The sequence below is a fragment of the Nyctibius grandis genome, chromosome 30, assembly GCF_013368605.1.
Source record: "Nyctibius grandis isolate bNycGra1 chromosome 30, bNycGra1.pri, whole genome shotgun sequence".
Classification (NCBI taxonomy): domain Eukaryota; kingdom Metazoa; phylum Chordata; class Aves; order Nyctibiiformes; family Nyctibiidae; genus Nyctibius; species Nyctibius grandis.
In genome coordinates this window covers 2,934,040-2,952,586 of record NC_090687.1, presented here as the reverse complement: position 1 = coordinate 2,952,586, position 18,547 = coordinate 2,934,040, and the positions used below count along the sequence as shown (strand labels likewise).

The 18,547-nt window shown below is 60.7% G+C and overlaps 2 protein-coding genes across 6 annotated transcripts in view; both read right to left on the bottom strand.

Annotated features, from left to right (window-relative positions):
• Positions 1-1,815: 1,815 nt before the first annotated feature.
• NUDT16L1 (nudix hydrolase 16 like 1) lies at positions 1,816-4,830 on the bottom strand. 2 transcript variants are annotated; one of them, XM_068420169.1, is made up of 3 exons: positions 4,567-4,830; positions 3,795-4,055; positions 1,816-2,838 (listed from the first exon to the last, which is right to left on the bottom strand). In XM_068420169.1, exons 1-3 carry the CDS (start codon positions 4,792-4,794, stop codon positions 2,374-2,376), a joined length of 954 nt encoding a protein of 317 aa, XP_068276270.1. In that variant the 5' UTR covers positions 4,795-4,830; the 3' UTR covers positions 1,816-2,373. The 2 variants fall into 2 exon arrangements, with proteins under 2 accessions (XP_068276270.1, XP_068276271.1); XM_068420170.1 differs by lacking the exon at positions 3,795-4,055.
• A 768-nt stretch (positions 4,831-5,598) lies between these two features.
• MGRN1 (mahogunin ring finger 1) overlaps positions 5,599-18,547 on the bottom strand; it is a 54,597-nt gene continuing 41,648 nt past the window's right edge. Inside the window, exons 9-17 of one of the 4 annotated variants that reach the window (XM_068420088.1) lie at positions 17,078-17,146; positions 14,529-14,688; positions 12,644-12,753; positions 11,680-11,745; positions 9,298-9,521; positions 8,237-8,360; positions 7,757-7,802; positions 7,025-7,132; positions 5,599-5,851 (exon numbers count right to left, since the gene is read on the bottom strand). In XM_068420088.1, the coding sequence (XP_068276189.1) occupies positions 5,739-5,851; positions 7,025-7,132; positions 7,757-7,802; positions 8,237-8,360; positions 9,298-9,521; positions 11,680-11,745; positions 12,644-12,753; positions 14,529-14,688; positions 17,078-17,146 (1,020 nt within the window). In that variant the 3' untranslated portion in view covers positions 5,599-5,738. The other 3 variants (XM_068420086.1, XM_068420085.1, XM_068420087.1) reach the window with 3 other exon arrangements.

Here is an 18,547-nt window from a genome sequence, read left to right as displayed (position 1 = left end):
AGTGGCACTGGGCAGAGGCTGCTGTGCTGGGTGACAAGCCGTGCCCGCTGCCCCGTGCGTGACAGGCTGCACCAGGCTCAGGTGACAGGTTTGTGGCAGACGACGTGCTGGGGTAAGAGGCAGCGGGAGGAGCTGGGGCTGGTGCTCGCAGCTTCAGCCAAGGTGCCTCTCCTGGGCTTTTAGGTGGGCTGGGAGAGGAGCTCCGCCACCCCCAGCTGGGGTGCTGAGATGGCAGGGTGGGCTCACAGCCTGCTGCCACCAAAGGTCCGTCCCCTCTGCAGGGCTGTGTGCTCCTGCCTGCGAGTGCTGTGGTGGAACTGCCTGTGAAAGAGCAGGGTGGGTTTGTGCAGCCAAGGGCTCAGCTGAGCCACTCATGGCTCCCGGTGCGTCCCCCTCCTGTGCCGTGGAGCCGGCTGGCTCCTTCAGCCAGGCTCTGGCTGCCACCACCTCACCCAGGTGGCCTGGCTGCCTCCAGCCCAGCAGAGCTGGCGCATGGGTGCCCTGGCCACACTGCCCTGCCCGGACTCGCAGGAGAGGCTGTGCCCACCACCAGCCCACGGCTCTGCAGGTGTTGCCTTGGGGAGGCTTTGGCTGTCCCCATTGTCCCCACTGCTCCTCTCGCAGCCCCCTGGCACCCACGGGCAGGGGAGGTAGCAGCAGGAATTGCTGCAAGCCCTCCTAGCCACAGCGTTTGCCCACGGGAGACCTGAAGCTCCCTTACAGCCTCATCTGTGTTACCACTGCTTGGTTTGGGGGGGGTTTTTCTTTTTGCTTATCCACTTTTTACTTAAACACCTCTCCTGGTTTTTTATCAGTTTCTTCAGCACCTCATGCCCCTGGTTTTCTTCAGCCCTTGCTCTCTCAGGCCCAGAATGACTCTCTCTTTCTCTCCTGGTTGCCTGGGATGGATGTTCCACCCGCCCCCCCCCCCCCATCCTGCCCGTTACACAACTCGACTCCACTGCTGCAGCACCTGAGCACAGCCTGAGGGGACCTGGACTGGTCTGTGTCCTCCTGCCACCCTGTCCTCCGAGGTGTCAGCCACATCCCTGTCTCACAGCCCGTTATTTATTGAGGAGTGTTGTGCTGTCACCATCACCCTCTAAATGTCATCAATTAAACCAGATCTCTTTTCGGAGTCCTTTGTCAGTCTGCGCAGGAGCCTGCGGCTGCTCGGGCACCTTCACCTCACCTTGTGCTCTGCCGTGATGCGGGGCCACCGCGGGCCCCTGCACCGGGCTGGGGAGGGCTCGGCCTGGAGCTGCTGCTCCCAGCCAGGGACGGGGGACACGGGGCAGGGCCAGAGGCTGGAGCAGGGGGAGCAGCTCCTGCCCCATCGCAGGGGGGCTGTTGGCTGGGCAGAGGATCGTACCAAGGCTCAGCTGAACGCCTCACCCCGCAGAGCCCAGGGCCCCTCCCTGGCTGCCCCAGCAGCAGGACAAACACCCCCAGCCCACAGCCAGTGCACAGGAGGTGCTGTGGCACCCGCAGCGGCACAGCCAGCTTCTCCCCAGGCCCCTGCCCAAAGCCCTCGGGTGCAGGAGCCATTTTGGAGTAGCCCCAGCAGCAAAAGCTTATCACCCGTCTGCAGCAGTGCAGCCAGCCCGCACCCTGCCAGCCTCCCCTGCCCCAGCTGCCCCCGGCTGGGGGGCTGCCAGCACCAGGCCCTGCCCTTCCCCTGCACCTCCTGCACAGGCCAGCAAGGAGCAGGGGGCAGAGGGAACGCTGTGCTACCCCGGCCCCTGCACCCCCACAGCTCTTGGTGGGGCCGCAGGCGCTGTGCTGGCAGCCAAGAACGGGCCTGACTGCGAAGCATTCAGCAAAGCCATTTATTCCATGTTCCTGCTCCCAGATCTCCAGGTAGAGACCCCCACGAGCGCTCCCCCACGCCCCAGAGGGAATTCACGGCACCCCGAGTGGGAGCCCGGCCGCACCCTGCCCTTCCACCAGCGCTGGCAGAGGTGCTTGGCCAGCAGCCCCGTCCCTCAGCTGTGTCCGCTGCCAACACAGCCGCGTCCAAGTCAACACGGAGCATTTAAAAAATAAGACATTTTTTTGTTCCTTAAAAATGAAAAGGGGGGGACCTGCCAGCGGCAGCGCGTCCCTGAAATCAAAAGCGTAACTCTAAGGCTTCGGTGCCCTCACGTAAGCACCTGAACTCTCTGCAGGGGGCTGTGCGCGTTGATCTGGGAAGCTCGCTAGAGTTTAATGGCCATAAAAATACATCGCGTTCCCCTGCTTCAGACAAACCCCAGCCCGCCCGGCCGGGCAGCGGCACCGCGTGGGCAGCAGCCGCGGCCAGCGGCGGGTCGGAAAGTTAGAAGAAAAGTCTCTACTCTCACCCACTTTAAATCAAGCGCAAACACGGCGGCGTCACTCCATCGCCTCGGCCACCGGCTGCTCCGCCACAGCGTCTGCCCCCAGCCCCGCCGGCTGCTCCACTGCCTCGGCCGCCGCCACGGCCACCAGCTGCTCCGCCACGGCCTGGCCCTCCAGCCCGGTCAGCGGCTGCTCCGCCGCCTCGGCCGCTGCCTGCGCAGCTGCCTGGTTCTCCGCCAATTCGTTGCCTGTTTTAGCGTGCGCCGCCAGCTCGTTCGCCGGCTTATAGGCAGCCATGTTTCCTGTCGCCCCGGCTGCCTGGTCGAGGGCCGACTTCTTCGGCTTCTGCGTGGCAGCCACCGCCTCGGCCAGCTTCTCCTCTGGCACCATGTTCAAGATCTTCAGGGCAAAGAGCAGCTGGAATTTGGCGGTTCCAACGAAGGAGTTGCCCAGGAAGTTGGGCAGCCCGCCCATGCGGTCCTTCTGGGTGTAGAGGGGGACACGGACCATGCCCATCACCTGCAACGGCACGGAGCGCAGCTCAGCAGAGGCCACGGCCACACCAGCCCCCCCACACCCCCTCTGCCCCCGCACCCTCGCCCCAGCACCCTGCCAGCCCACGGCCCAGGCCCAGGCCCGCCCTGCCCGATCCTGCCCACACCGACCCCTGCCCACACCTGCCTGCCCTCAGCCCGGCTGTAGCCCCTGTGCTGCCCCTCCCCGAGCCCCGCCAGGCCCCTGCTCTCCCTGCCCAGCCCAGCCCTGGCTCCGTTCCCCCTCCTGCCCCTTTGGGGGGGATCCCGCTGCCCCAGGCCGCTACGGGGAGTCCCGCTTCCCCCTCCAGGCCCTGCCCTGCCTGGGGACACCACGGCTTCCCCACGCATCCCCCTCAACCACGCCACAACCCAGGGCCAACGGCCTCCGTTCACGCAGCTGCCGAAACCTGCCGAGCGCCTCGGGGGCGCGCGGGGAGACCCTGCCTCTCGCCCTCTACCCCGGGGCGTCAGCCCGACCCAGCTCCCCGGGAGGAAGGCTGCCCGCCGCCCTGCCTCCGTGCAAGCCAGGGAGAACTGGGGTTAGAGCAACACATCACCGCGCCGAGGGTCGCGAGTCCGGTCCAGGTTACTCAGCCCAGGGCAGGGGCAGATGCCCACCGGATGCGAGACGGACCTCACCCGCGTCCTGAGGCTGAGTGGGTAAATGGGGCTCTGCTCTACACGGGCGGTCGCCGGGAAAGGCCGGAGCTCGAGCTTGCTACGCTCCGGAGCCCGAGACACAACCCCAGCCAACAGCCAGACCTCCTAACGCCAGCGCTACGCGGCGGTGCGCGGCACTCGCCGTCGGTAGCTCTACATGCGGTGCATTCCCCCGCCGGGCTGCCGCAGAGGGCAGCCCAGCAGACCCTAGGAGGGAAGCTTTGTCTTCCCTCGCCCTAACGCTCAGAGCTCTACACGCCCCCTCCCTGGATGTCCCACCTCCAGCCCGTGGTCTCGGGAATGCACCGCGCTGATCTCGATGGTATGCAGCTCCTCCAGGGTCAGCTGCCTGGCGTAGAAGTGTGCCACCACGCGATGTGGCCCCTCTGTCAGGTGCGAGCACAGATAGTCAGCTTCCGTCAGGCGCACACAGCCCAAACCCAAGCCCAGCACCCGATTCAGACCGTCCTCCAGGGACCAGTAACGGCGATCCACGAACCCCCCGGGAAAGCCCAGTAGTCCGTCAAATCGCATCTGCATCTGCAATAGAGGCGCATGGTGTTAATGGGGCACGGCGGGGCCCCCGGCGGGGGGCGAGGGGGGGCGCGGGCGCCCCGGCCCGGCGCCACGGAGGCCTCCGCGGAGGCGTAGGAGCGCGGCGAAGCCTCCCGGCCGCTCCGGCGCGGCCCTACCAGCTCCAGCGCATCCAGGACCGTTCATCGCCACCGTCGCCGACAGCTCGCCGCGGCCCTGGGCCGGGGAGCCGAGGCGGGTCCGCCCCGGCCGCACAGCCGGGGGTCCCGGGGGCTCCCCCCCGGGCTCGGGCCCGCCGCCGCCTCGGCCAAGCCTGATGCTACCGCCCTGCACAGGAACTACCGGCCAGCCAGCGCCGGCCGGGCCCGCCCGCTGCCCTCAGCCCGCCTCCCCCGGAGCCCGCGGCCCGACCCAGCCCGGCCCGGCCCGCCCCAGCCCGAGGGCCCGCCCGCGCCCCGTGGTCCCGATCCTGGCCCCGGCCCCGGTCCCGGTCCCGGCCCCCCGCCCGCCCCCTCACCAGCACGGCGTAGCGCAGCGGGATGCGGCCGAAGAGCATGCCCGGGTTGGGTGCGTACAGCATGGCGTGGCACGAGTGGCTCCAGCCCGGGCCCAGCCGCATCGCCTCGTACCGCGTCAGCGGCTTCAGCTCGGGCACGCCCGGCACCCCCAGCGTCGGCAGCGGCGGCAGCGCCCCCACACCCGCCGGCAGCGCCCCCATGGCCGCCATCGTCCCCATGGCCGCCATCGTCTCGCCGCCCGCCCCGGGAGCCCGCTCCGCGCACGCGCGGCCGCGACGGCAACGAAGGGGCGGGACCGACCGCCGCCGGAACCAATGGCGGCACGCCGCGCGCCGCGGGGCCAATGGGCGCTCGGCGGCGCCCACCAACCCCCACGCGCGCGCCCTCGGCGGGGCGGCCGATGACGGCGGGCGGCCAATGGGAGCGCGCGCTCCTGCGCGCGTCGCTCGCCATATAAGGTAACGGCTGCACGGGGGGTCGGCGCTGCCCGCGACCGACGAGATCAAGCTGGGAGGGCGGGCGCGCCGCAGAGCACGCCGGGAAGGAGGCGGACTCACGCAGCATCCCGCCATGCACCGCTCCAGCCCCGCCCCCCCGCCGCGCACCGCCCCCGGGCTCCCGCCCCCCCCGAGGCACGGACTCGCGTGGCTGCTCCACGGGTTTATTACTACAAACATCGAGAGGAAGGACGGGGTTGGGGGTCGCCCCGGGACCCATCGCAGAAGCAGAACAAGGCACACGGCGTGGGCAGCGCCGGGCTCCACGGTGGGGGCGGGCCGTGGGCCGGGGGGCTGACCCCCACCCCCCCCACCACCACCGTGGAGCCCTGCAAAGCTCCCCCCAGCACCCCGAGGGGCTGCCGGGGCAGGGGGCCACAGCTATATACAGGGGCAGTGACAGCAAAGGGCTGTGCTGGGGGTGTGTGTACAAAATATACAACCGTAGTGTCCTTCATTTGCTGATTTTAACCCCAAACCCCCCCCCCTTCACCCCGTCCCTCCCACCCCCCCACGACGTAAAAACACGCCGCCAGCCCCCACCCAAACATGCACGTCTTTAAAAAAGCCGGGCTGTGCCGAAAACCGGTGCATCCCCCTGGGGGGGTGAGCCCCGCTGCGGAGCAGGGGGAGAGGCTGCGCGTGGGGCCTGGGGCAGGGAGGTCCGGCCCCGCTCACGAGAGGTTCTGCTCGTCCTCCAGGTGAAGACGCGTCTGCTCGAAGAGAAGGGGCTGCGTGGGGCTGCCGGTACCGCGGCCGGGGAGCGTCTTGGTGAAATCGGATGAGCCTGAGGGAGGAGAAAGGGGGGGTTCAGCCCCAAGGATGCCAGCCCTGGGGGGGGGCAGTGGGGAGAGGGCAGCATGGGCCGAGGAGAGCAGCACCCCCGCCACCCCCTCCTACCCTGCACCAACCACAGGGGACACGGCTGGAGCCCACGAGCTCCATCACCTCTGCCCCTGCTAAGATGCAGGTTCAGCAAGCGCCAGGGGTGGGACACGGGGGACGAAGGGGACACGCTATCTGCCACCAGCCTGGGAGAAGCCAGTGACTGCTCGTGGTGCCCATGAGACAGCAGTGCCCTCACCCAGGAGAAGCCAGTGGGCAGCGCCAGGGTTTCTGCTGCCCTGCCGGGGGTCCTGGCACTCAGGGACAGCAGGGACCCTGCGGGGTGCAGGGATGCTGGTGCCAGGACAGGGCCAGCAGTGCAGACTGGTGGGTTTGCTGCCCCCTCCTTCCCTGCCCCAACGGCCTAGATCGGTCCCGTCCCCGCTCTCGCCTGGCCACCAGCCTTCCCAGGAGGGTCCTGCTGCCCCCCACACCAGCGATGCGTAAGAAGAACGAGCAGACGTACCAGCTTACTCCTCTATACCAATAGAGCAGGAATCGGGACCCAGTGCTGCCCAAGACAGGAGGGAGGAAGGCAGACAGGGAGGGAAGGAGACATTAGAGAGGTAACTCAGAACAGACTGCGACTCTACAGAAGAAAACAGGCTGCAACGACAACGGTCAGGGTGAGGACAGCAAAGCACGGCACCCCCCGGCCCTCCCCCCGGCAGAGGGGTGCCCGCTGCCCCCCGTGCCGGCTCAGGCTCCCAGCAGCTGGCTCAGATGGTCCCCCTCCCTCGGCCGAAAGCAGGAGCGTGGTTTGGGGGCAGGCACAGGGGGCCACTGTCACATACACTGTGCCACCGAGGGGCCACAGCTCAGAGGAGAAAGGAGGGGAAGGACAGAGACAAAAGGGTGAGGGAGGAGAGAGAAGGGGGGGCAAGTTACCTCTGTGCTAGGCCCCCTCGCCCACAGCTCGCCCTGCCCTCTGGGAGGCAGCGGCAGCCCGTGCTCCGGGCGGGTGGGTCCCTGTCCCGTCCCCAGGGGAGGCTGCCCGCGGTCGGGCACGCAGCCCACAACCCCCCGGGCCCCTCGGCGCAGCAGCGTGCCCCCGGCCCGACGGCGCGGCCATTACCTGGCAGGTAGACGTCCACCGGAGGGTCGCTCTCCGCCTGCGTCAGGCTCCTGTGCTCGCCACAGCCGCCGTCCTGCAGGACGTCTTCGACGGAGGGCGGGCGGCTCCCTGGAACCAGCCGAGAGCGCGGCCCCTCAGTGCCCGGCTCCACAGGGGCATGCGGCCAGCACAGGCTGAGATCTTCCACGTGAGGAAGCTCCCCAGCCCCACAGCCCTGCAGGCTCAGGGAGCTGGTCAGACTGGCCCAGGTCACTGTGCTGAAGGCCCACCTCTGTTCACATGCAGGCTCATGCCCCCAAACCCTGTCCCTCATGCCCTCCAGATGCTGACTGAGCACCAGAGACCCATCCCAAAGCCATGGGGCACATCCTGCGTGCCCAGTACTGCAGCCACGGTCTCACCAGGACCACATTGGTGCATGCAGCCCTCTCTCCCCTCAGCTGTGCAAGGAGACAGCCCATGGCGTGGTGCACAGCTCTGCCTGGGTAGAGCTTACAGCAAGGAGAGACACTTGGCAAATAAACCAGGGAGGTCTGTTGAGTTTGTTCCTCCCCTTCCCAGGGGAGACCAGGGAAGCAGCAGGGACCTGGTGAAGCCACAGCAGCTGAGATGGGATTTCAGGGGCTGAATGTTTCTGAACTAGTATGTCCATTCCCCAGCTGCCCCCCTCCCACCACAGCAGAGCTGGACACCACGGCCCGTGGTTGCCCCCACAGCTGAGTGCACACTCACCCTGCTGCAGGGACGAGGCCTCCTCCATCTCTTCCCCGGCCACGCTCTGTAAGGAGGAACAGCACAGGTTACTTCTGCAGGCTGGAGGCCTTTGCTGTGCTCGCCTCCTGCTCCGGCTTTCTCCAGAGAGCTGTGCTTGGGGCCAGGGGCTCATTTCCCAGAGGGACCAAGGGGCCACCCATCAGCGCCGTGGCACCTTGGGCTGGGATGGAGGGGTTTTACAGGCAGTGGCTGCAGCCAAGCAGCTTTCCAACCCCCCTGTTAGGGGCACAAGGAGCAGCTACACCCTTCCCCTGGAGCCCTGCGGGTAAACAACGGCAGCCAAGACTGTTGGCTCCAGGCTACTTGTGCTCAGAAGCTCATCTTGACCCTGTCACTGAGGAAGCGACGGCCCTTCACGAGGCACCTGCCGCATCCCCAGAGAAGCCCCCCCAGAAGAGCCCTGGCCCAGAGCAGCTCCCCAGCAGAGCACAGACTTACTTCTGGAGAGCTGGTCTCTCTCAGGACCAGCTCACCCCCGCCCAGTGCTGGCTGCGAGTCGGAGTCCTCGGAGAGCTTCTCCTCATCCTCCTCGTGGATCGGGGACGAGGGAGACCGTAGTGTGCTGCGGCAAGAGAAACCCCGTTTGCAAGGACCGCAGTGCTGCCAGCACCGCAGGTCCCGGCGGATTTGGTGGCAGCAGCTCAAGCTGTCACCACCCCTGCCCTGTCCCTCCACCAGCAGACTAAGCCAACACGCATGAGCAGGAGCTCAAACTATGGAGCTGAATTCACCGTGGCCTCCAGTACCAGCTACAGAGGGAACAGCAGCAGCAGCGTGTCTGGGGCAGAGCCACGCGGGGCAGAGCTCTGGCACAGTAACACAACTCGGACAAGTCCTGCCTTCGCGTGGAAAGCAAGAGGCCCAGGTCCCATGCTGTCCCTCACACCTTCAGGGGCCCCCATCCCAGGGGGGAACTTGGAATGGAGCACAGGGAGGGGTGCCAGGAACAAACCCAGTCTGACCCCACGTGTACAGCCCTGCAAGGGACACCTGCAGGGCACCTGCAGGGGGCTGCCCACTCCACGGCACCCACACCTACATCCTCCATCACCGGGCCAGGAGAGGAGGGTTCAGACAACAACTAAAGGCTCTCACTCAGCATTTTGTACTCTGAAATTCAGGTCACTCTCTCCCCATTCTTTTGTTCCTGGGTAACTCCATGGAAAGCTGAAATCCAACAAGGTTTGGATGTCAAATGCAAACTGAGGCACTAACTGCACATTTTCCATCCAAAGTCTGGACAAAATCTTCTTGTTAAAAATCCTCCTCCTTTTGGTGACAAAGCCAGCTCTTGGGAGACATAAGCTGGTCACCTTGGGCTGAACACAGGGGCAGTGTCCCAATTCTCTCACCAGCATGAGTACCTGCTGGCCTCCGAAAATTGGGAGCTAGCAGTGCTACCAGTGATGGGACCAGCCAGAGCTCCTGGCTCCCAGTGTGTGTGGCCACAAGCCCTCAGGGCTTGCAAGAGGAGCGGACCCCTCCGTCCCCATGCTGACCTATCTGGAGACTTGCTCCGCTTGCCCTTTTGGTGGCTGCTCTCCACAGCTCTGTCCATCCCAACAAGCGGTCGGCTGGCAGGCGGCATCCCATCCACCACGCCAGAGTAGCTGATTTCCTCATAGAGGGGAGCTGACGGGATGGAGGGGGAAACAGAGCGAAGGCCGTTCAGCGCTTCCAGCAAGGAAATGGGCTCGTAGCCTGGAGGGATGTTGTCAGAGCTCTGTGGGCGAGAAAGAGAGGAGCATGTTAAGAAACCCTCACCAGGCTGGAAGCCCCCCTAGAAAGGGGAAGCCCCACTGCAACCCAGTCCTGTCCCTCCCACGCTGCGCTCCCAGGCAGCCCATCCGCACAGCCACCTCTCCAGAGAGCCTCGGCCCCCCTCCCCTTCAACCACTTCCACTTCTCCCACGGACTCGGTCCCCTCAGCTGCTAATGCTGTCTCTCTGCACAGCCACCTCTGCTAGAAGGTAGGAAAGGGATCACACAACCCTGCAGGGAGGAGGGCAAAACTGCACCAACTCCCATTCCCTCCGTAACTCACTCAGCTGCCAGCCAAAGGGACCCTTGCAAAGTCATTAAACCAACACTGGTTTAACTCCAAACATCCTCCTGATCATCAAGGCCCTGTGGACTCAGAGATACACACGGTTTATGTTGCAAGTCAGCAGGTCACAGGCAGCTCAACCCAGCCTGCTGCAAACAGAGGCAGCACTGCAGCAGTCCAGGCTTACATTAAATTAAGCTGTTTGAGCCCTGCACCCTCAGGGAGGTGGCTCTGCCTTGTACCTAAGATGGTGTGCTGCTGCTGAGCTTGGCCGTCAACTCCTGTAGCTTCTCTGTGCCTCATCTGCCCATCGCACAGCTGCAGAGGAGCCTGCCCAGCAACCTCTTCCAACCCCGCCATTAATGTGGGGTGAGCTGATTGCTGAACTGACTCACTTGTGGTCACAGAAGGAGCTAGATCTGACCGGGAGGAAAGAATGAATGGCACCTGGGGTCAAGCATCAACCCCCATCCCCTAAGGATTGGTCTGTGATGGTTATGAGCTCGTGCTCAAGACCACAGCTGGTAACTGCAAGATACCCAAGGCAGCTGAACAAGGAACCAGCTCCCAGTTGCTGCCACCTGCAGGCAGTGGGGCCAAAAGCCATCTCCACAAGAACATTTTGTCTCCAGACAGCAGCTCAGAGGTGCTGTTTTGTGGACAGAAAAGTCAGGGAGACAAACCCCCCTGGCTTGTGTTTGGGACATTTCCTCCTGGCTGTGTAGACCAAGGCCTGAGGGTTCAACGGGTGCTCATGTTGGTTCCCTGAGGGGAAAGCTCAGGGTCTGCGGCACAGCTCAGAGGCTGCAGGAGGATTTCTCAGCCGATGGCTACAAGACCCTCGCTGCAAGCTACTGAGCTTTCAAACCACCCTAAGAGACACGACACTACACCGCTCCGGCCCGAGTACTGCCAGTCGCTGCAGGAGGCCTGCAGTGAGCCAGGGTCATACCGAGCGTGCGACAGCCTCGTTACCTGAGCCCAGCCTCAGGTTTTCTCCAGACCTGACAAGCAGAACAAGCCACACTCCTCTTAAGGCTGAGCATCCAGGCTGGCCTGAGCAAGAGAAAACCACAGCCTCCTGACACCGCTGACAGCTGTAGCTGCATTTGACGGGAGTACACAAAGACGACACAAACAGAGCCTTCCTGGCCTGGGGGCCTCCCTCGCCTTTCCACTTCCTGGCCCCTGGTCCCCCACAATTGCCATTCACGCTGTCCCCAGCATGGCATCCCAGTTACACACTTTCACACCAACTCAGAGAGTCCCCAACAAAACAAGCTCCCTCCTTTCTGTTTCTGTAAAAGCAAACCAGCCCATCGCAGCCAGCGTTCCTCAGCGCAAGACCTGGTCCAGCTGTGCCTATTTGTCCACCTCTACATCCCAGCACCAGGGTGGAAACCACAACAAGAACGTGCCCACACCAAACTGCCAAGGGGATGAGACAAGTGCAAGGAAGCTTTTGGGTGAGCCAAGGGGACAGCAGCTTGCCCACAGTCCTACAAAGCAACAAAAACATCTTGGCCAGGAGCTATAAAGCAGCCAGGCTTGGGACCTGGGGACAGTCCCCGAGAGTCAGCGTCAGGCCCCTGTGGCAAGCTGCTTCCATCTTGCTTATTCCTCCGCACGCAAACCGGGGAGGTTAGTGACCGTCCGTGCAGGCCGTGAGCGTCTCACCGCTAACGTGGAGGCAGCACGTGGAGTGTCGCAGCCCGTGCAGGGGCACGAGGCAAACCCGGCGTGTTAGCAAGCCCTCGTGTGTAACGCTTCCACGTGCTAGTGACACCACGGGCAAAGAACTGCCGTAGGAGCAAGTACAACCAAGTCCACTTACTGTTTCCCTCCTAGGTTTCCTGCCGGGCAGGGAGACAGTGCTCACTTTAAGGGGTTTAAAGGGACACTGTCAAGAGAAAACCATGTTTCAAAGAAGTTCTTTCTCGAGGTTAGTGACATGAAGAGACACACGGCATCTCCTCACCTTGCTCCAGGTGACAGCACCTGCTTCCTCTACCCACCACGCTCAGCTTCACAACAGCCCTCGGGGTTTCTCCCCTGCCCTATTTCTTAGCCCCAGTTGGAGGCACCAGGGCTACAGTGGTGCAGAGGACAGATAGATAAAACCAAGCTTCTTCTGTGACAATCTCTTTCTGTTCCCACGAAAGCCTGTAAGATCATCTAGATGCAGATCTCCCCCTGCTCGCTCTGATCTCACGTGTCTCACCAGAGCCAGCTGTGCAATAGCACTGCTCAGGCAATGAGCTGTTGCCCTCACCGCACCGGTGACGTGCAACCCGGCCCTGAGGCCACCAGCACCACACTTCCCACCCCACGCTCCCTCAGCCGCCTGCCGAGACCCCCATCACTCCGGGGGGCTGGCGGAAAGAGGCCTTTCTGCTGCCACGCTGGGAATGCCGACACCAAGGGCATCTCATCAGCCGAACCGTAACCCCCTCCCGTTTTCGCAGCTCCCACCTCTGCCATGCCCAGAGTCTGCCACTTTTCTGCTGGGACAGGCCCTGAGAAAATTTCTCAGGCTGAGGTTTCTGTGGATTTGTTTTCTCCAAAAGACAGGAGGGCACTCGGCTAAAACCAGTTGTATTACTAATCCACAAGAAGAGAGGTCCTGGCTCTCTAGCAGGGTTGAGAAGAGAGGCTGCACCTTGCTCCAAGGCCTGAGTGCACCTCCTGAGGTCCCAGGGACGCTGGTCATCAGGCCAAGCACCTCGTGCGTGCACAAGCTGCCCACTCAGGCTGAGACCAGCGCCCAGGCTTTGTACACGGGGCTGCGAGGTACTTACAGAGTGCTCGTCGTGGTCAACGCTCTGTGCCAAGACAGGGCTGAACGACACCGGCGACAGAGCCCCCGGCTTCTTCCTCACAGCCCGGATCTGCAGCAGGGCACGGAAGGCTAGGAGAGAACAGCAGGCAGGTGACCGCATGGCCAAGCTGTGCCAAAGACAGGCCAGAGCTCCTCAGCTTGCCACAGACACACCATCGGCACGGGAGAGCTCCCCATGTGCATGGGGAGCAGGACCATGGAGCACACTAAAGCCAAGTGCTGCAGTCTGGCTTCTAGTTGATCGGTCTATACTGGGGAGAGATCTGCTGGCCAAAAAAGTGGGTACATATAGCCCTTGCGGAGAACAGGCCCTGCCTGCCCCGGTACAGTCCTGTACAGAGGTGCTTCAGGCCTGATACTGTATGGCAGAGTAAGAAAAACAAGAGCTTGGCCTCAGGCAGCGCACTGCAAGCTATAGGATGGGATGGGCCTCATGTAAAACCACTTTGGGTTCGTTCAGAGCCCACCAGTCTCAGCTGGAAGCATCGCTCCTGCCGCTGGCTGCTCACTCACTGGCCAGCACTGTGGTGTGAGAGGCTCTGCAAGAGCTGCGAACCCAGCCAGAGGGTTAGTGGCTGAACTCCTGTCTCCAGCACAGCGATCCCTTGGTCCTCTCACTAACAGCTTTGATCTCCACTCCCTGCCCACAGCCCCATTTTCTATCTGCAGATCTTTAACATTGTTAGTTCCCCTGTGCCAAGGGTGCACATGAAGGAGCCAGACATCTGTTCTGACGCAGCTGTAAGAACTTGCTCGTACATAAGGAAAAGCCCAGGCATTTCTTGTTGCACCCAACTGCTTGCAAGATCAGCTTAGAGACAGAGGTACAAACCTGTCCTCACTGCCTCTGCGCTCCCAGAAGCAGACTCCCAGGAAGTCTGACACGGGGGCACTTTCCAAACAAACACAACCTACTCCCCCGCAGCACGCAGATGAGAGAATGCTGTTCCTGTGTTTTAAGTTGTGCTACTTATAGTCAAAGCTGTCTGGCACTTCCTCTGATAAGATCTTGCTTTCGGTTACTCCATCTTTGCCAAGTTTGAACTGTTTAGACTTAATTTCTCAGGCCAAACATCTGTCTTAGGCTCTTTTTTGTTTTCCTGAGAAGTACCAATTAGAAACAACCAAATACCTCAGAGATCAAGCACAGGGTAAAACACACAATCTCTCTATTCCAGCAAAAACACAGGCATTTTCTCAAGAGACTCCTACGCCTCTGGGCTTTTGAGAAAAGACACGGAATTCAGGGAGTGCTGCCTGAGTGTCAGAACAGGTATTTAATTTTTTCCACCTTTGGGGAGCTGAGCAATGCAGGGGTTAAGCAGATCCCCCTAACTCTCCTGGCAAAGCAAAGGACTCCAAATTGACTGTTATCTCACCTCTGCCTCACTGGTGAAGTCAAAGTAAGATTGTCAGAGGGGAAAAAAAAGAATCACGCAAAGTACTTGGACAGCCCTCCGGTGGGCTCGGCCAGATACTCTCAGGATAAAGCTTCTACGTCCCCTCCTTTGGGGGATTTTCCATCTTCTTCACCAAAACACAAGAACTGTCTACACGGCACAGCTCAGAGCACCTGCACCTTCTGAGCCATCCCAGGGAGAGGGGAAGTGGCCAGGGAGGCACTGGACAAAGAGCCATTCTCCCATGTGCTCTCCTCCTTCCCTGTTCGAGGACAGTTATTTAAGGTGCCAGGGATCTCCAGATGCCAGTGAGAGCAGCAGCACGTTTGATGCTGAGCCTTGGGGTGGGGTATATAAAATACACGCTCCCTCTCACAGCCTGTACTGACTTAACAGGAGCCTGGAAGGGATGACGATGCCCTTGTTGGCTGGGCACATACTCACGCAGCCTGCAGATGGGGCAGTTGTTGGCCTGGTAGCGCAGGGTGTCGGCGCAGGAATTGCACAGGCAGAGGTGTCTGCAGGGCAGGATGAGGGTGTCGCGGAGGTCAGACAGGCAAACCACACACTCGTTGCTGTTGTCGCTGTTCTCGTCATCTGAAGGCTGCACCGAGAGGCAAGATGTTGGCATGTGAATGGAAAGGGCCACGCCAAACTGCCAAGGGACTCTGGAGCCTGGGGAAATTTCCCACCCAAAAGTCTGTTGTGAGAGAGCTGGCATCTGCTTTCCGCAGCTCTCAGCGGGGGTTTCTCAAGGAGAGCAAGCTCCAGCCCACACAGCCCCACTATGGACACTCCTTCCTCTCGGGGCTCTGCTCTGAGCTTACTAAAGGCCAGAGACAGGGCACTGCACTGTGAATTCACACATGGCTGTCCCCCCCCGAGCTAGGCTGTGTGCACAGCGGAGCCCCTTTGGGGTAGGGATCCCCTTGCCTGAGGGGCACCAAGAACAAGCTCCTGCCTGCCAGCCCGGTGGCTCCCTGGGTCAGCAGGGAAGCGGCTCTCTGGCAGGCCAGCCTTTCTGCCCCACGGCCACAGAGAGAGAGCAGCCCCAAAAGGAGCTGCTTGCTCACTGTGGCTTGCAGCAGGTCAGGCTGCCCCGGGGCTGGACAGAAGGAGGCACTCCAGCCACATCTAGCCCAGTTTCCACAGGTCCTCTGGACAAGCGATGGAGTGAGTGGTTCTCCTGCCACAGCATCTTCACCAGTCTCCTGTGCTGGCACAAGCCTCGATGCAGCTGCAGGAGAACCAGCCTGGGATGTTCACCTGCTCACAGTTACCCTGGTAAAAAGGTCAGTGTGAACCCACGCAACACAAATGTGCATCACACTAGTCTTTCAGTCACTCGGAGCCCCACAAATTGGATGACAGCCACCGAGCAAGCTGTTGCTGGGCGAAGAAACCCACTCTCCGATCACAAGAGCTCTCTTCACTGACACCCGAGAACCCCACAGTCACCCCACCGATGCCACAGAAGTCATGCCAGAGCGCACCAAAGTCATGACCCAGCATGGGCCACCCTCCACCTTCGCCTGGTCCCACTTCAGGAGGCCCCTTTGGTCACCAGGGCCAGCACATGCTAGACCATGGGCAACCTTGCTGTGTTTACACCAATATACGATATACAGCATCTGCTGCTGCCACATCCACACCCAGCCGGCCGACCATGCCAGCCAAAGTCTGCAGGCCTGTCTGCCCCATCACGTGCACCCCTCATCTATTTTGGGAGGCAGGGAGGGCAGGCTTTTTGCTTTCCCATTCATATGGTTTGCTAAGTATACCGGGAAGAACAAAAATGGCCCCAGGCCACTTGTCTGATGGGTCACAAACGTGTGATTGCTGGATCAAAAGAATCATCACAAGACCCTGGAGGACTCAAACAGAAGCCTTCAATCCTCTTAAAAGAGATCCCATGCAAGACAAATCTTTGAAGAGACTTCTCCCTCCTGCCTCTTCAGGCACTACCTGTTGGCACAGGCACAGAGATCACAGGATGCTTGGGGCAGGACACTGCATTGCTTGGAGAGGAAATCCTGCTTGTCTTGCTCTTTGGCTACTCCTCTGTGTGCAAATCACGCACTACACACACCAGATCCTGAGGCCAGCGCTTGGTACGCTCTGCAGCCCAGGTGGCAGCAAAGGGCAGCTCAACACAAGGCTAAAGCAAGCACAAAGCAGTCACATAACGCCCATGGGGCTGTGCAGCAAGCTGGGATTCAGCAGAAGCTCCTGCCTAAAGACGAGCAATGTTTCTGGTTAAGGCATTTGCATATACACCCCCTAGTGATGCTGTGCTCCCTCTGGCTGGGGGATGCAGGCTGCTCTCTGGGTACTGGCAGGCCCTGGAGAGCTCAGTTCCCTGCAATGCTACGGGAACGTGCAGTCCCCCCATTAAAAAACAAAATAAAACAAAAAAACCCCAACAAACAGGAGACAATGAAGGAGCCACAGGAGCAAAGCACAGACACACCAGGCACGACTGCCTTGCCTGCAGACAGGCAGTGAGGTGCTGTGGGCATCAGAGGGAAGACTTCAGAGGAGCCTGGGAGGCAATGCTCATTTACGATCAATGAGGAAAAAAAAAAGATACTCTTGGCTATGCAAACTGGGAAGCACCTAGACTGGCCAGCAGCCTCAGGGCACCAAGAACAGCAGCTGACACTGGCCCACTGTCTCCACAAGCCCTAAGATCCGTGCGCTGCCCCACGGGGTACCGATATCCTTCTCTCCCAGCAATTCCAGCCCCAAGGAATATCCTCAAGAGCCTCATGCTATCTAAAATTATCTCAGCACAACTCCACTGATTGTTTGGGCCTTACAGCAGTGAGGACCTGACATCCCTGGGCTTCTTCAGTGCCTGCACACAGACTCGACAGTCATTCTGGGAAGCATCTCCATATTGCCCTGCCAAGCACCATAGTTAAGCTCAAAAGCAGAAGGTGCAGGCTGGAAACCCACAGATCAGGGAGCAGGAGCCTCCTGAGCACCCTTACCTTGGTCTCTTGGTTGTTTTTATTCTCGATGCCGTAGATCTCCTGAAGCAGATAGCTCACCCGGTCAACCTAGGGAAGAAGACAACAGTTGGAGTGCCAGCTGCTCGGTCATTGTGATCACTTCCCCTCCCTCCCTGTGTCAAAATGTCCATGTTACACCCATGGCAGCCGACTCTCCTAGAGCCACACAAAAAAACTAACACAAACGAATATTGCAAAGGATAGCTGGGAGAATGAGCCTGTCCTTGCTCAAAAAGCGGTGCCCATCCTGTCTGGTCTGAGCAGGGAGCCCAACTGACCAATTTTGTCACTATCAAAATCATCTAAAAAGCAAGTACTCTGCTTGTCTCAGAGATCAAGAGGGAACATGCACCCACAGCTCAAATAAGCCCGAGGCAATCAGCCTTCCACAGTCCTTTCCTTCTGTGACGTACTGCTTAACTTTAACCAAGATGAACTTCCACCCATCTCTGTAACCTCAAGAGAGGTGCTGTGCCAACAGCTCGTTCCTGGCACATCAGTGGCTGCACATCACGTCCCTGTTCAACACCTGGGAGCATAAGGTCAAGCCACAGAAGACAGACAAGCCATCTCCCTTAACATGAGAACCACTCAAGGGACAACATTGAGTGTCATTTATTACCACCTCCAGGCCCTTGGTGGCACCTCTAAATTGGGGGGTGTGGTGGCAGAAAGTGCTCTAGGCACAGTGGGAGTTGCTCACAGCCCCAAACCTGGGACGGACCCCCCGGAGCCATGCCTTTATGCAAACACTGGCAGCTGCCTGCCAACTCCCCTGAGCAGCTGAACTAAAGCACTGAGGCAAGAAAGGCTGATGGTTTAAGTCCCAGCAAGACAAGCCCCTCTGCACTGTGGGGTGTTCTCCCCTGTTCCCTAGCTCAGCCAGCAAGTACAGCACGAGACTCTTAGAGCAGTGTGGAGCAGCCTCTACAAGGATGCACAAAGGTACCGCTCCCCCGAGATGTGGTGCTATGCAGCAGCTCCTCTAGAGCAGGCGCGTTCCTCTGCACAACACCCCGCAACAGGTAAAACGGTGGAGGGGTTGCAAGGCATCAAACTGACTCATCTCACAAACAGGGGAAGGAAACGCTTTCCTGCCATCTCCAGTAACTGTCCGGTTGACACCATGCAGCAAAGCCAAGCCACAGGGAATCCAGTGCTTCAACAGCTCGTCACTCCCAGGGCTTTTGGCATTTCCATGTGTAATTGGCCTCTCTCCTCTCTTTTGTCAAGCCAGGTGCTCAGAAGAGCAATGGCTTTGCCATGGGACTTCAGTGCTGTAGAAGACGTCACATGCCAAGATGGGGGCAGGAGCTAGTTATATCCAGCCTGTTTGCCAGTTTAGAAATGCTCTGCGCTAGGATGCAGCAGCTTTAACAAACTAATTCCAGAGTCTCCCCGTTTAACTCAGCGTGCAGCTCACAGACAATCTGTTCTAGGCTTGCATTT

What these genes read in the sequence shown, in the direction of transcription:
- NUDT16L1 (XM_068420169.1), bottom strand. Translation starts at nt 4,794, where the DNA reads ATGGCGGCCATGGGGACGATGGCGGCCATGGGGGCGCTGCCGGCGGGT. An exon ending in CGCTGCGCTACGCCGTGCTG is followed by an intron (nt 4,056 to 4,566) that starts GTGAGGGGGCGG and finishes CCTCTATTGCAG; the next exon opens with ATGCAGATGCGATTTGACGG. An exon ending in CCCGAGACCACGGGCTGGAG is followed by an intron (nt 2,839 to 3,794) that starts GTGGGACATCCA and finishes GTGCCGTTGCAG; the next exon opens with GTGATGGGCATGGTCCGTGT.